A 17,551-nucleotide genomic window follows, 5' to 3' on the forward strand; every position below is an offset into this window, starting at 1 on the left:
AGTGTATATAGTTGGTCCCCCTTATTAAAAAATGGGGACCACCACCCCAGTCTGCCACTCCACCGGAACTGCCCCGATGTGTCAACCATGACAGCCCTACAACATCCATAGCCATGAGATATCCAGGACGGTTCTCATCCACCCTTGGGGCTCTGCCGCTGTGTAGCTGTTTGACTACCTCAGCAACTTTTGGCCCTGAGATTGGACAGTCCATACCCAGGCGCACATTCCATACCCACATACGCACAGTCCATACCCGACACACATTCCTTTGCCAGGTCTACGTGGCATCTTCCCCTGCCATCTGGTCCAACTCACTACCAGGTGGTGATCAGTTGACAGCTCTGCTCCTCTCTTCACCAGAGTGTCCAAAACATATGGCCGCAGGTCAGATAATTAGACTGCAAAGCCAATCATTAACCTGCAACCTATGCTGCCCTGGTACCAAGTGTACTGATGGGCATCCTTATGTTTGAACATGGTGTTCGTTATGGCCAAACTGTGGCTTGCACAGACATCCAATAACGAAACACCACTTAAGTTCAGATCTGGTGGGCCATTCCTCCCAGTAACGCCCCTCCAGGTCATGCTGTTATTGCCCACATGAGCATTGAAGTCCCCCAGCAGGACAATGGAGTCCCCAGTTGGATCACTATCTAGCACTCGTCCCAGGGACTCCAAAAAGGATGGGTACACTTTTTCAGGACCCTTTTCCTGACCCAAAGCGCAGGGAAGCTACCCTCCTGTCCCCCGGGCTAAACCACAACAAACAAAGTGAGAATCTCTATCAAGGACTTGGGTTCCAGAGCCAATTCTATGTGTCGAGGTGAGTCCGACTACATCTAGCCAGTACTGCTCAACCTCTTCCACAAACTCCAGCTCCTTCCTTGGCAGAGAGGTGACGGTCCATGTCCCAATAGCCAGTTTTCTTGTCAGGGGATCAGACCACCAAAGCTCCCACCTCGGTCTGCCACCCGATCCATAGTGCACCGGACCCTTCATGTTCCTCCTGCGAATCGGGCTGTGTCCAGCCGGGCCCCATGGGCAAAAGCCCAACCTCCAGGCCCCGGGAACCATCCCGGCCCTCCACCGCCAACTTATTACAGCATCCTGATATCGTCACATGGACATATGGCTACAATTACATGGTAGGGGGCTAGTGGTGGGGTGGTTAAACCTAACAAAATCCACCAAATAAGAAAAGCATTTTCTAAAACAGCAGTTGCGGACACACCTTCCCTCTGCCCGGATGCTCCCCACCAGGACAGCAGTGCATTAACAGCGCCCCCAACCTCTGCAGAGAGTGTCCCTCATTTCCGACAGCCATCGATTCCAGGTTCCATGTTTGAATCCCGAACTGCCAAGATGCCACTGAGGTGCCGCTGAGCATAGAACCGTCCCCACACACTGCTCCCCGGGTGCCTTTCATGGCTGCCCACTGCTCGCCAAGGGTTATGGTTAAATACAGAGGACACATTTTGTTGCGTGCAACGTGTACTCTGCTGCAGTGTATCACTATGACAATCACTTTACTTTCATACCTCACCCACCACTGCAACCAAATAATCAATGTTATTGACTACCTGTTGGTGGGTGTAATGTTGTGGCTGATGGGTGAATGCAGAAATCTATATATCTATATAAGCTCCAGGCAGAAAGGGAGAAATAACCTTTAAAGAAGGTTTCACAATGTATAACGTCCTTCACTTTATTTTTCTTGTTATGAGTTTATTTATATGAAGAACAGAAATGGCCCCTGAAGGCAAGGCCTTTAAGGGAGAGATTTGTTTCCATGGAAACTGGCAGGCTGAAGAAAAGCTCTGGTGTGAATGCCTCATGAATCATCAGGTGGGCCCTACACGAAGAACACAATAGACAGACAGACACGCACACACAGACTTTTATCCAACTGTCATAATTGTTTGTCTAGCTCTACACAGTACACAGTATTCCACCAGAGGACCAGCAGCGCTGCTCTCACCCATCCATGATAAACAGGAGAAATGTGTACATTAACAGGGGTCATTTGGCATGACGTATAGGAATAAAATGCACATACAGTCATATGAACCCCTTTTTTCAGATATTTGTTTTTGATTGGCTGAGCTTTCAAAGTAGCAGCTTCAGCTTAATATATGTCATGCCTAGTATTTCAGCAGTGACATTAAATTTATTGGAATTTATTTAGCAAAACTTTATATTGAAACCCCAAAACTTTATATTGAAACTTTATTTGCAAATATAACTACTCTAAATGACACCTATATTCTTTAATGAATATAGGATTCTGAAAGGAGCTTTTTTTTTTACCATTGTAGCTGAATAAAAGACTACGATTTTTCTAGGTTTTATTAGTACAGCAAGCAAGCAGGCAAACCACCTCAACCCCTGAGGGCACACTTCACTCAGCCTCTGTTTCAGCTGTACTTTATAACCCCGACAGCAGTGCACACCCAGTCACAGAACACTTCCCTAAGCAGAGTTAACACAGGCATACTGTCAAGGGCAAAAGCTCTGAGAAACAGAAATTCTTTTTTTGTCAGTTGTTTATGTGGTGTGTTGAATTATAATTACAAGCATTTTATAAAATTTTAAGGCTTTTATTGACAATTACATCAATTTAATGCAAATAGTCAATATTCTCAGTGTTGGCCCTTTTTTCCAAGACCCGGGCATGTTGTCAATCATGTTCTGGGCCAAATCCTGACTAATCGCGACCCATTCCTTAATAATCACGGCATGGAATTTATTGTTTTTTGAGGGTTGACCACAAGTTCTCAGTTGGATAAAATTTTGGGGACTTTCCTGGCCATGGAAACAAAATTTCAATGTTTTCTTCCATGTTCCCAACTTAGTTATCACTTTGGCGTTATGGCACGGTGCTCCATCATGCTGGAAAAGGCATCCTTCTTCACCAAACTGTTGTTGGATGGTTAAGAGAAGTTTAGGATGTTTAGGTACCATTCTGTATTCATGGCTTTGTTCTTAGGCAAATTTGTGAGTGAGCCCACTCCCTTGGATGAGAAGCAGCCCCACACATGAATGGTCTCAGGATGCTTTACAGTTGGCACGACTGTGGAGAAGAGAGCGACCGCCTCACAACAATAACAACATGGCGCCTACTTACAGGGACATCCACCCCATACCAGCACAGGCTGGGCGACTCTCTCTTACTCTCTCTCCCTCTCTTCTCGAGAGTGAAGACAGGCCCGGTGAAGGACAGAATACAACTCGGTGACAGAGCACAGGTAATCAGGAGCCCCAGAACACAGCAGCACCTCTCTCCTGACAGCCCCGGAAGATGCCGAGCCACACCCCCTTCACCCCATACCAGCACAGGCTGGGCGACTCTCTCTTACTCTCTCTCCCTCTCTTCTCGAGAGTGAAGACAGGCCCGGTGAAGGACAGAATACAACTCGGTGACAGAGCACAGGTAATCAGGAGCCCCAGAACACAGCAGCACCTCTCTCCTGACAGCCCCGGAAGATGCCGAGCCACACCCCCTTCACCCCATACCAGCACAGGCTGGGCGACTCTCTCTTACTCTCTCTCCCTCTCTTCTCGAGAGTGAAGACAGGCCCGGTGAAGGACAGAATACAACTCGGTGACAGAGCACAGGTAATCAGGAGCCCCAGAACACAGCAGCACCTCTCTCCTGACAGCCCCGGAAGATGCCGAGCCACACCCCCTTCACCCCATACCAGCACAGGCTGGGCGACTCTCTCTTACTCTCTCTCCCTCTCTTCTCGAGAGTGAAGACAGGCCCGGTGAAGGACAGAATACAACTCGGTGACAGAGCACAGGTAATCAGGAGCCCCAGAACACAGCAGCACCTCTCTCCTGACAGCCCCGGAAGATGCCGAGCCACACCCCCTTCACCCCATACCAGCACAGGCTGGGCGACTGGAATGCAGTCAACTCATCTCTCTCTTACTCTCTCTCCCTCTCTTCTCGAGAGTGAAGACAGGCCCGGTGAAGGACAGAATACAACTCGGTGACAGAGCACAGGTAATCAGGAGCCCCAGAGCTCCTGACAGCCCCGGAAGACGCCGAGCCACACCCCCTTCCACCCCTTTACAACTTTCCTGTAATAAACAGCCTCGCCAGGGGAAGTTAAAGCTTAGTTTTTTTTTTCAAATATAATTTTAATTTAGAAAACATCTCTGCATAATGTATTCTTCCATTGTTCAGTGCAGCAGATTTACAGAATTGCACAAAACAGTGTCTTTAAAAAAAAAAACACCCAGTGATCATTAGATTTAAGTCATTAGATATCAAGTCATTTTATTCAATTAAAACCACTCACTCATATTCAATATTAATAGAAAGGTACAATTATGGTTGTATTCTCATTCTTTGTGAGGAAAGCTTTAGTTTAGACTTTGAGATGCCCCCGCATGTAGTTGGGCCTAGGTAATCATTTAGAGTGACCCGTCCACCTAATGTGCATTCCTAAGTGTGACAAGATGAAATCGGATAATGAAAACTATATATATAATTTAACCAACATTAAATATATAACTATTTTAAATGTAAAATAACTATTGAAATTGACCACTGAAAGAAAATAGAAGACTGAAAATCTGAAATTTGGAATTACATGGAATTATTGGAATGATTTTGCTTAAAATCAAATCTAGTCATTTTTTTCTATTCACCAGTCATTGTCGAATTGCTAATTTTGTCCCCTGTAAATAATCAATGGATGAGACGCAACCATTCACGGGTCAAGTGGCCACTTCTGCAAGATTTTTGGCAGCTCCGGCTCAAATCAAATGCAAGTTCATGCCAAACATCTGATTAAACTCAAGGGCCCAGAATTATAAAAAGATCGATTTGTCCATTTTAGTAAAAACTATTTTCCAAATGTCTGCACAGCTGTATGAGCAGTACCTGAGTGTTTTTCGGACCATGTCCTCATCTGTGATGCCGTAGTAAGTTAAGGTCTCACTCCAGACTGGGTTGAGGGTGTTACGCAAAGTCTTGGTTCGGAGTTTATTGGCCTGGAGAAAAAAGAATGACAGATGGAGAATGTGATGGTATTTTTGGTCAGTCAGTGCTAATATACAGAGACTGGACCCATGCAGTAGGAGGACCATACACCCCAACTCCAGTACTGGCATAAAACCTACTTTCAACAGTTATTGATCTGGATCAGTGACTACGAACAGATTTTCTGAGCATCTGACTGTCCACACTGATCTAAAAAGCATTTTCTGGTCTCTATGGTCAACTCTGGTCTCTGCCGAATCTCTTTGAAAGAATGTGGAAGAGTGGATGTGAAAGGGTGGGATTGTGATTTCAGGAGGTCCAGTACTGCTCCATCACAGCTGTTTAAGAAGTCATATGGAATAATTTCATCTGTCTTGAGCTCTTCGCCGATCAGTGTAAAAATTCCAAATTTATACATATTAAATTAAACAGTATATTTTCATTTCAGGAAAGCACTGACAGCTCTGTAACTCATGCAATTCATGCCATTACAATTACTCAATCTTGACTGACAGCCATGGATAGAGAGTGGAGAGATTTACGCTATAAATTGATTTAGCACAGCTTTAAATCTGACGGTTGGCCAAGAGTGTAGAGAGGTGCTGACCCCACCTTACTGGCTCCTGGCAGCAGGTGCAGTTTAACATATGGATCCGACAGCCCATTGTGGTCCATTGGTTTGAGCCCCTGTAAAAAACCATAGATATATTGACATATTGACATAACATAGATATATAGGTATGTTTGCAGAACAGACTCGGATGTTCAGCCAAAACTTAAATATCATCTATAAATTTTTTAGCCATTAAATTAAAGCTATTATGCTCACATTGCTCTAGGTTTGTAGACCAAACTGAGACTGTATGGGAGACTCTACAGACAGCCCTAAATAATCATAGGAAATCACTACAAATGCCTTGTATTTAAAAAGAGGGCTCTGCCCTGTACATAATGACAGAAAGAAGATTTGAATGAACATTAAACTGCAATGAATACTAATAATAAAAAGCAGGTTGTGGACCTCTATGATTAAAACAGAAGTCTATTTATCTCCTTGTCACCACAAGGAATTACGCTCTTGTTTGAAACAGAAATGGAGTTTGGAGAAATGGAGAAAATGAGAGAAGAACCATATGATTCTTTTCATGCTGGTGGTAATGGGGCCCAAACAAATGCAGAGTTTTACTTTGAGGGTTTTCATTTTTCTGTCCATCATCAGAATTCATATGGTTAAACTTCATTTCATGAGCATGAAATATTTTGAATCTCTCACAAGAGGCAATTCTGCTGACCTGAGCAAATCGGCGCATTATCAGCATTGTGCCAGCGGAAAGTCTTTCTCTCAGCGTGTCTGATTACAGTTGTGGTGTGAATAGGGCGTTGATCATAATTATGGTGAAGGGAACAAATAACCAGTATGAAAGGCAGATGGGCACCATTACATCCCCACGCCAGCATGTGTCCTCATTCATAACCATTCACTGCCACTTTTACACTCAGGCCCCAGCCTGTTCCGGCTGAGACCTCTTCATCTCCACTCATCCAATCCCAACACCAGAAGATGTTAAAAAATCTTAAAGTTGGTAAAACATCAACGGGACAGTGGAATTGAGTTGAGTTGAATGCCTAGATCTTCTACTGCAAAAACTTTACACCACAGGACTGTCTCATGACAGTGGAAAGCAGGGATCCAGTTCTCCATCAACATATGCATGAAGAGGGGTCAGCCGAGGTTACTGCTAAATTAAATGTTTAAAAAGGCTAACAAGCCCCCGGTGGCTGGAGACTGATTAAATGATTGCTTACTACTCAAAAGAAAAAAATGCAATAAAGGAAAAATTACAAAGATTCATTTTAAAAAACTCATTTTAATCAGCAAATCACTGAGACTAAACTACTATAAACATCACACAGGCCCCCACACACCCTCCAGCTACACCACATTGTGCTCTGACGTGAGCTCTGTTGTCACACAGGGTAGAAGCTAAGAATCACGACCTGAGTGGGTACCAGAGCAGAGATCAGTGCCACAATTAAGATCGGAAGAGGGGGATGAAAATTCTGTTTCTGGGAGGAGTGATGAGGGCGGGGTCATCTCTGGATTATGACCATAGTAATGAGTCATTTTGGCAGAATGCCTCTTTTCCGGTCCTTATCCTTACCTCCTTATCACATTCATAAGGCAGCAAATAAACAGAATTATCACATGATAGATACTGGTGGTAGTGGCTCAGCAAGACACTTAACCCTGAGTGTCTCCAGGAGGACTGTTTCTGTAACTACTGATTAAGCGTGTCTGGTAAATGCCCAAAATTACAGAAATGTAAACTGAAAAGGTTCAGGTACCCAAAACCAAATGCTAATTAGAAAATAAAAAGTAACACATTTTGGGGGATCCAGCTGGACACTTGGAAAGAAAGACAAGGTTCAAAAAAGACACCATTGCAAACTTGAAATAGCCTATAACCAAATATGAAAGCCCATTTTTAAAAATAAAACGTGAATAAACAGTGAACACTAGACAGTGAATAAGCACTGTATAAATCCCTCTCTTGGTCTGGAGGGGTGGGTCTGGGTTCCTTAATGAAGCGGGGCTCAGGAAGGCGTGGATCTGGGTTCCTTAATGAAGCGGGGCTCAGGACGGGGTGGGTCTGGGTTCCTTAATGAAGTGGGGCTCAGGAAGGCGTGGATCTGGGTTCCTTAATGAAGCGGGGCTCAGGACAGGGTGGGTCTGGGTTCCTTAATGAAGCGGGGCTCAGGACAGGGTGGGTCTGGGTTCCTTAATGAAGCGGGGCTCAGGAAGGCGTGGATCTGGGTTCCTTAATGAAGCGGGGCTCAGGACGGGGTGGGTCTGGGTTCCTTAATGAAGCGGGGCTCAGGAAGGCGTGGATCTGGGTTCCTTAATGAAGCGGGGCTCAGGACGGGGTGGGTCTGGGTTCCTTAATGAAGCGGGGCTCAGGAAGGCGTGGATCTGGGTTCCTTAATGAAGCGGGGCTCAGGACAGGGTGGGTCTGGGTTCCTTAATGAAGCGGGGCTCAGGACAGGGTGGGTCTGGGTTCCTTAATGAAGCGGGGCTCAGGAAGGCGTGGATCTGGGTTCCTTAATGAAGCGGGGCTCAGGACGGGGTGGGTCTGGGTTCCTTAATGAAGCGGGGCTCAGGAAGGCGTGGATCTGGGTTCCTTAATGAAGCGGGGCTCAGGACAGGGTGGGTCTGGGTTCCTTACCTTTCTGTATCGGGGAACAGGGAGCTGCCATGCATGCAAGACAGACATGCAGAAAAACATAACAAAAATGAATTGAGCAAATCTTTAAAAAGAGGGAAAAGGAGTCCAATGGTATGATGTGAAATAAAACCACTAACATAAGAATGGAAAAATTGTAGTCTTTTGTCTTAAAGATCACCAATTTCAAAACTCCTCTGGGTGAACCGTCAATCATAAAACATCTTGATGTAGAGCTGAATATGCAGTAAAACATACCAGAATGAGAATGGGTTTCATGGTTTCATTACAATCATCATATTAATACACAGCCTCAATCAAGCTTCAGTGCAGTACAGACTTGCTCCATTATTGGGCTGTTTAAGGGAAATGCTTTATATTACCAGCACAGTGCGGTGTAAACACACAGAACCAGACAGACAGACTGCTGCTGATCTATTGTTTTAATTTCACAGCAAGGAGCGGTGAATTTGGCTGAATCGCTCTGGTCTCAGCCCATCAGTGAGATCATGATAACATGACCTTCTATTCATGGGCCACAGGCAGCAGAAAACCCTGTCAGGAAAAAGATGAGAAAGGCGCTCATTAAGAGCTGCAGCCTGACGAAAAGAAGGTCACCATGGGGACCAGTGGCTCCATTAAAAGCGGGCTGGTACTGGAGCTTCGCAGGGTCCTTCAATAATAATGTGTTATTTGTTATTACAGGGGTAAAGTGTATGTGCCTTGTTTCTTTTTAATAATTCAACCTGTCACTTACCTTAGATTAGTCAAGTCAAATTTCTACTGTCACTCAGATAATCTGCTCTGCTTTCAATGCCTCTGTCACTTTCAGAAAATGATTGTACTGTGTCAGACAGCAGGTGGGGGAAGTGCAGGTCAAAATTGTGGTTTTCAAATAAAATAGAAAACTAGTGACACACACTGCATTTTAAGATTTAAAATCCATTTTGATGCACATCTAAGCACATGCTCCCAAGAACTTCCACTTCCATTTAAAAAAATTGCATCCACAATCTCCAGCAGTTGTGGAAAATTGATGCTGAGTAAATGAAAATGTTTTTCTTAAAGTTGATATATGATATCTAATGTTGTAAAGTATGATATCTAATGTTGTAAAGTGGATTTTTTCAGAAGGTGCGGGTCCTCCAAATTTTATTAACCGTTAACTGTATTAGATGTCACACTTGAGCACTAAACACAAACAGAGCTTGTCATGTCTCTCAGGTGGGTCTGAACTGAAATACCACAGCAGTACATAGACACATGCACCACAGATGAGTGACAAGAGCTCAAAACCGCACTCTTTTTTTTTTTTGTCGCATTTCTTCCCTGTACACAACTATGGAGGTTGCCTTTTTCAGTAAGAGATGCTGTTTCAGCTCAGCTAATCGACATCATTGAGAGGGTTGGCGCATCTACATGCGTTTCACCTATTGTGGTGACTCAATGGAACAAGTAGGGTAGTAGTACCGTAGTGGGTAACACTCTCACCTAAGACCGAGGTTCAAATCCCACTTACTACCATTGTGTCCCTGAGCAAGACACTTAAACCTAAGTGTCTCCAGGGGGGGACTGTCCCTGTAACTACTGATTGTAAGTCGCTCTGGATAAGGGCGTCTGATAAATGCTGTAAATGTAAATGTAAATGTAAGTCTGTAGTGACTGATTGCTACCTTATTCTATAGGGCAGCAATCAGTACCACGCCGTAAGTGTGGTAGTATCCTAGTGGGTAGGACACTTGCCTGTGAACCAGAAGACCCAGGTTCAAATCCCACTTACTACCATTGTGTCCCTGAGCAAGACACTTAACCTTAAGTTGCTCCAGGGAGACTGTCCCTGTAAATACTGATTGTAAGTCGCTCTGGATAAGGGCGTCTGATAAATGCTTTAAATGTAAATGTAAGTCTGTAGTGACTGATTGTTACCCTATTCTACACACAGAAGAACTGTTTTCAGAGCTTAGAGGAGCAAACAACTGGCCTCACAAATGCATCGTACCAACTTGCCCTGCAAGAGGACAGTAGAGATCTGACTGCATTCCTTACCCAAGAAGGGCTCTTTGTCACTTGATTCCGCTCAGGTGACTGGGAGCACCGCAGAAACAAGGTGACGCGACTCCTTTAAATAAAACTACTTGACCCAGCTCTAATAGCCACTACTTTCATAAGAAAGATCGTTCCTTTTCCCTGCCTGTTTTCCTGTCCTGACTCCCTGCCTTCTCGTCTCCTCTTTTTATGGTTTTTACTCATGTGACAACATCCGTCAATGTTACAGCTTCGGCTGAGGATAACCTCGCAGAATAACATTGTGGTAATTCGATGACCTCCTTGTGCTTTCTCCACACTGGGGATTTCATTATCATATACAGGTGCTCACTGTACTGTCTCGCCTTGATTTCGTAACACTCTTTAGATACAATTCAAAGGGCTTAACATGAGTCTCTGCCTACCTTGAGATCATTGTCTTTTCATCTGCCTGTGCTGAGCATGAGGACCACTCAGGACCTGTGACCACTGACGATGTTCTGTCCTTTACATGTCAATTCAGCTGCATGACTTGTTTTCCAAACCCATCCCATTGCTGTGCTCCCTCCACTGGCTTCCAGTTGCTGCCATCACTAGAATTAATATCCCTCTGATCCTCTAGCACAGCATGACTGGTTCCACTATCACTCTAGGTACAAGGAACACATCATCTATATTCTTCTCTGCTCTGGTTGAAGTTGAAGTGGTAGAACATTTTTCTAAAGTACTCTTTCAAAAGTACTTCTACTGTCCAACTGGCTCAGGGTATTCAGAGCTGTGTTAGCTCTACCAGCAGTAGAACATTTCCACTGATAGAAACCTAAAAGTAATTATTCTGGAGAAGGCAATCTGGAAAATGCTGTTACATGCACTTACATGCAACTGCTCCACAGCCAACACATCTGTCATTTCTTTACATCTATCCGATCACTCTTTTATTCATTTCAGACTATCCCCCCTGGCATGCACCACACCCACCTCACACTTGACACAATTTTGCCGTAATCTCCGCACCCTCTCCCCTACTTGACTGTCTTCTGTTGTTTCCTCTGAGCTTTCCCCCCTAGACATCCTCTCTATTCAGGACCCTAACTGTGCCACAGACATCCTCTGCTCCACACTAACCTCTTGCCTTGAGAGACTCTTCCCTCTAACCTCAAAACCAACACGTGCGACTCCACCCTTGCCGTGGATCTCTGACAAGGTTCGCCGCCACAGGACCCATCTTAGAGCAGCTGAAAGGCAGTGGAGGTAATCCAAGTGCTCGGTTTAACTTAGTACGTATCAATCTCTCCTGAAATCCTTCTCTGCTGCTGTCACTACAGCAAAGACTAGATACTTTCAGGACAAAGTAAGCAACTGCAAAGACTCTCGCTAACTATTCTCTACTTTAAACCACCTCCTGAATCCTCCACAACCTCCCCCCTCTACTTCTCTCTCATCTGAAGACTTTGCTACCTTCACAGAAAAGGTGGCTGACATTAGCAAACAATGTCAGCCCCTAACCCCTGACCTCATCCTGCTGTTACCTCTGAAACCAGATCACTGTCTTCCTTCACTCCGCTCTCTGAATTGGATGTATCTAAACTTCTCCAGTCTAGTCACCCCTCCACCTTCTCCCTGGATCCAATCCCCTCACACCTCCTTCAGTCCATACTGCCCACCATAGTATCAGCTCTGACACACGTCTTAAATTCCTCACTCACAACAGGCACATTTCCCGGGCAACAACTCCCCTCAGCAAAACCTCTCAATTCAAATTGGATCGCTACTGTTAACACCCACGGCATCTGCAAAAAGCCGTAGAGTTTGGATTGATGACAAACTGAGTCTGAACCATCACGTTGCTGCGATCTCCAGATCCTGCAGGTTCACTTTCTACAACATTTGCAAGATTTTTTTCTCTCACAACAGGCTACGCAACTCATCGTCCAGGTAATGGTCATCTCCAAACTCTACTATTGTAACACTCTCCTGGCTGGAGCCTCTGCAGTCACCATAAAACCACTCCAGATGTTCCAAAATATGGCAGCCCGTCTCATCTTGAATCAGCCAAAATACACCCATGTTACACCTCTCCTTACCTCCCTCCACTGGCTCCCGGTAGCTGCTCGCATTGAGTTCAAATCCTTGATGCTGCCTACAGGGCTGTAAATGGAACTGCGCCCTCCTACATCAACACACTACTACCTAGCTACACTCCTACACACTCTCTCAGATCGGCAAACGAAAGGAGACTAAAAATTCCTTCTTCACGGGGTCTCCGATTCCAATCAACTCTGTTCTCCGTTGCTGTCCCTGGCTGGTGGAACAACCTGCCCTCCTCCATTCGACTAGCCGAGACTACCACCAAGAAGCAGTTGAAAACCCTCTTATTCAAAAAGTATTTCAGACAAATCTAACACTTACACATGCACATGTGTACATACTGCACAAAATAATGCAAAAATAAATATATATATATATATATATATGTGTGTGTGTATATATATGTGTGTGTGTGTGTATATATATATATATATGTGTGTGTGTGTGTATATATATATATATATATATTTGTCTAGCACTTAACAATCTCCAAGCATGCTCTTTGCTGACAAGTTTGGCCTTATCAGTGCTCTTACTTTTTGTAAACTCAAAATCTATAGAAATTGAACGATAATTGTTGGTGTCTTCCTCCTGTAAGTCGCTTTGGATAAAAGCGTCTGCAAAATGAAGTAAAGTAAAGACTGGTTTGCTAAGTGACTCTGTGAAGTTCCAGATAAAGCCCTTATTAGATGACACCAATGTAACAGATGAAGACTTGATTGGGGGGGTGAGTGAGGTGACTAAGATAGAAGGGGAGACACAGGAAAAAAATTAGAAGACAAGCTATGAAAAATGCTAAAGTCTGTGAGCTCTACACTGAAGCACAGGCTGAGAATCATTGGGCACCATCCTACCCACAGGTGTAACTGCCATTAACGGGCAGCCGTGAATGAGAGAAAACCAAAGAGAAGAAAGAAAATAATACATTCAGTCCTGAGCAAATGATGGAAGAACTGAGGACAGAAATGAGACAGATGATCTTGTATGTTATGGAGACGAACCATCCAAGTCCACCATGTGACAGCAGCCAAGAGGCTGCTGAAAATGTACAGAAGAGGAAAAATCTGAGCTTTGCCAACATTGATACAGTGGGGACACTTTTCCCAGGGCTGTAACAAAACGAAGGGAGGACAATCAGCAGCCCAGAACACAGTGTCCCACAGCAAAACAAGCAGGATGTGCATGGTGACCCCAGCAAACTCACCAACTGACCATAGTGAGCAGAGGCATGGGGCTCCACAGGGAAGTGTGGTTGGTAAGCTCCACCCACGGGAGGTAACAGGCTAAAGTGCATTGATGGCTGGAATCATCCCAGGTGTTGGTTGGCCCTCTCAGCCTGGCCATTGGTCTGTGCGTGGTATCCAGAGGAGAGGCTGCAGGTGGATCCAATATGATGGCAAAACGCCCTCCAAACAGCTGAGACAAACATAGGTCCCCCGATCAGAGAAAATGTATTGGGGAACCTATATAAATGGACAACGTGTTGCCAAACGATGTTGGAAGTCATGGGAGAAGATGGAAGACCGGGCAGGGCAACCAAGTGGTAAGCTTTTGAAAAAGCGTTCCACTATGATCAGGATGGTGTTGTGAACTTTGGTCAAAGTGTAGGGCAAGGAGGGTCCAGGGACAATGAGGGTACAGGGTACAGGGGTCTGACCGGTGATGCAGTTGAGCGGTGGAGGTGCACACATCACAGCTATCAACGTAGGACCCGAATGCTTGACGGATGAAGGATTGTGTCCGCTGTTGGCTGGGGTGGCCAGAGATGTCAGAGGAGATCCAACTTGGTGAAGTAAGCTGTTCGTGAAGGGAAGTGGTGTGTTTTATTTTGACCCCTTCTTGTATACAAAAAAAACCTCCAATGGCCAATGAGGTGGATGGCCTGATGGTATCATTCTAGTGCCTCCTCCTCCTCAAACTTTTGAACTGGGGGATCCATAGGCATCTTGGCAGCCAGGGTCTTGAACTTGCCTGTAAAATGACTGACCGATGAGGAAGCCTGGCACAGGTGGTAGAGCTGGGAGGAGACATCCTCCATGCCATCCGGATTAAGGTGTCTTTGAGTTCAGCTATGGAGGCCGAACTGTTCTACTCCACCCATTCTGTGGCTCACCTGGTCAGGAGCGAGGGGAGAAGGGTGATCTGCGCCTGCCACCTGACAGCCTTTTCATGCAAATTCTGCTGCTGATGTGTAACCTCCTACAACAGATGTTCAATGATGGAGGTTTGATGGGAGACCTGGTCACACAAGGCAGCAAACTCCATGGAGTTAATATTGGGTTGCCCATTATGTCACAAGGAGGATGAGACAGAGAAGAAAGAGGACAAAACAAAGAATTCAGGTGAGTCTCCAGCAGTTTAATCTACAAGTATGAATCAGTTTACACTGCACACCCACGCTCGCTGTGCTGGGTAACACAAAGACAACACGGGAAGAGCAGGAATACAACAGAGGAAGGTAAACAAGGATCTGGGTGATGAGAATGGGCCGAGTCCTTTTGCTGGTTGAACAAACAGCATGAACAATGACCGAGTGGCGAGGAGTGAAGAACGCCGACTTATATATAGATATCTTTTCTCTGCATGATCACATATATTCACGCACACTCATGCAAAACACTCCTCTCACTTCAGTTTTATATGATTTGGAAACAGATCAGTCATTAGAATCTTCTGATTTTGGCATAGTTGCTCACCCGCTTCTGCGTTTTCCCAGTCATGAGAACACCGTCACGTGACAGTATTGTAACGTGTTGGTGCAGTGTGTTCAGCCAATGGGGAGACTGTTTGTTGTTCGGTGTTGGGGCAGCATAAGGGCACGCCCTGGTGGGGCGGACTGAACACAGACTGCTCTTTTAGAGAAAATCTAAAGCCGCTTTCAGACCAAATGCGCCGCGGAGCTCAGCGCAGGGACTATGAGTGTTTTTACGATTCATTTCAACACCCCTAGTCCCAAAGCTGAGCCCTGGATTTGTTTCAGTGTGTGATGTTAAGTTGATTTTCGAATATGTGGAATAATCTGCGTCTGGGTCTTCCCCTTCATGTGTGGTGACAGTTTTTCTCTCAAAACAATTAGTCAAGGAACTAAATTGATCAGCAGTGACGGTAAGAATAAAATAAATAAAATCCAAACCACACCCATCACTACTGATGACGTGCTAACACTGACTCGCATCAGGCTGGATTCAGTCCGATTGGACTAAAGTGTGGACCCAATGAGTCATGAGGACACCTTCAGTTGTCGTCCAGCGTCTGTTTACAGTGATGAGAATATTAGTAATATTAATATTCATCCTCCCGTCTCTCTCTCCACTGTTTGGACAGTAGGCTGTCTGACTGCAATCTGTTCAGGAGCTAATCATCACTCACAAATACAAACACAGCAAAATAACCGGAGCGAGCACTGTGATCGGAACCAAGGCATGGTGACACTGATGATGGGGAATCTTCAGACATCATATGAAATGGCAGCAGCTGTGATGATGAACGATTACACCCCTGTGGACACTCGTGTCCCACAGATCTTGAGGGGAAATCTGAGAAAAACAAGATCTCGCTTGGCTGCTGATCTGTAATGCATGGTGCTGTGGGGAGCAGAGTGGGATCAGAGCAGACAGAAGCAGATGCTAGCGGCAGCCTGCAGTCAGGAGGAATTGCCTCCAGACCACGGTTGTGTAACACTAACTGCTGGACTGGGAACCACTGGACATTTCATTATTATGGATTAAGGAAATGGCTCCAACTAAAAAATCTTAGCACAATCTCATAATGGACTGGATGCCCATGGAATATATATATATATATAGCATGCTTCATGGTTTATAATGGGTGTGTGTTATTATTTGTCAGTATGTGCTTGTGTTCTCTGGGTTGGCTGGCAGGGTTTGAGTGGGGACATGCTTTCTGAGACAATGGATCTATCTGACTGGTTGTGTCATGGCTGAACTTTGTTGTTTATGAAAAACATTAATAACAATATTGGTAAAAAAAGAACGAGATGAAGGCATGATCCGGTACCTTGGCTTTGTTAATGGTGCAGTGCAGAGCGTTGTTCTCCTGATCATACAGCAGACTGAAGTCCAGGGTGCCCAGTGTGGCTGTGTACAGAGAGAGGGAAAAAGACATTATTCATACCAGCACAGAGGTTTAAATCCCTGTTAATCCCAAAAGCTCTGCGAGAATTCTGTTTTTCTCCGTAATCATGCCCACGGCGTTTACTTAAAAATATCATTCGACCTCATATCAATTCTCATCTTATTCTGATCAGGGCTGAAACGCAAGCTCATATGCTGGCCTGTGATTGGTTTCCTGCTGGCTGGATGGAGGGGTTCACTTTTTCACTGTTATGCCACAGCGTGAAGACATCTGAGGGATTAACTGAATTGAAAGTGAAAGTGAAGTGATTGTCATTGTGAAACACTGCAGCACAGCACATGGTGCACACAACCAAATGTGTCCTCTGCTTTTAACCCATCACCCTTGGTGAGCAGTGGGCAGCCATGACAGGAGCCCGGGGAGCAGTGTGTGGGGACGTTACTTTGGTCAGTGGCACCTTGGCGGATCGGGATTCGAACCAGCAACCTTCTGATAAAGGGGACGCTTCCTTAACAGCTTTAACAGGTTTAAACGGGTTTGTTTGCGATTACCCAGAGTGCACTCCAGCCGTGACTTCAATCTCTAATGCATTTATGAGATTCCATTCCCTTTCATCTGCCTTGTTGCCCAGCCATTGGTCCATTACAGAATGTTGGAGTGGAACCGAGTCCCTGAAATGATTTAGAAACGACGTTTTATTTGGGGTGTAATGGATTGCATTCAAACGGAGTGTTGTTTCGTCTGGAGGTGGGTCCACAGGTTATACAACATGCTGCAGCAACCTGACCTTAGTTTTATTTTACAGAGGTCATGCCTGGACAGAAGCAAGCGTTTAAAGTGGCTGCCATTAGAGTTATGTTACTGGCAAGTGAAAGAGCATTATTTCACATTTCATTATTCAGAGGACTGCTTCTCTAGGGTAACACACTCGCCTATGAACCAGAAGACCCAGGTTCAAATCTCACTTACTACCATCGTGTCCCTGAGCAAGACACTTAACCCTGAGTGTCTCCAGGGGGGGACTGTCCCTGTAACTACTGACTGTAAGTCACTCTGGATAAGGACGTCTGGTAAACGCTGTAAATGGAAATGTATCTGGGCTGGCTGTGGATCAGCAGCTGCTTTTTGTT

The 17,551-nt window shown here is 45.1% G+C and overlaps 1 protein-coding gene across 5 annotated transcripts in view; it reads right to left on the minus strand.

The window, feature by feature from the left end:
* The window catches only part of doc2b (double C2-like domains, beta), a 60,912-nt gene that overhangs the window by 6,790 nt on the left and 36,571 nt on the right, over nucleotides 1–17,551 (minus strand). For 3 of the 5 annotated variants that reach the window (XM_028983053.1, XM_028983052.1, XM_028983057.1), the window contains 4 exons: nucleotides 16,344–16,423; nucleotides 8,217–8,240; nucleotides 5,605–5,679; nucleotides 4,894–5,003 (listed from right to left, as the gene is read on the minus strand). In XM_028983053.1, coding sequence (XP_028838886.1) covers nucleotides 4,894–5,003; nucleotides 5,605–5,679; nucleotides 8,217–8,240; nucleotides 16,344–16,423 — 289 coding nt within the window. The remainder of the gene's footprint in view (nucleotides 1–4,893; nucleotides 5,004–5,604; nucleotides 5,680–8,216; nucleotides 8,241–16,343; nucleotides 16,424–17,551) is intronic. The other 2 variants (XM_028983055.1, XM_028983056.1) reach the window with 1 other exon arrangement.

Source organism: Denticeps clupeoides, chromosome 6 (genome assembly GCF_900700375.1).
Source record: "Denticeps clupeoides chromosome 6, fDenClu1.1, whole genome shotgun sequence".
Lineage (NCBI taxonomy): Eukaryota > Metazoa > Chordata > Actinopteri > Clupeiformes > Denticipitidae > Denticeps > Denticeps clupeoides.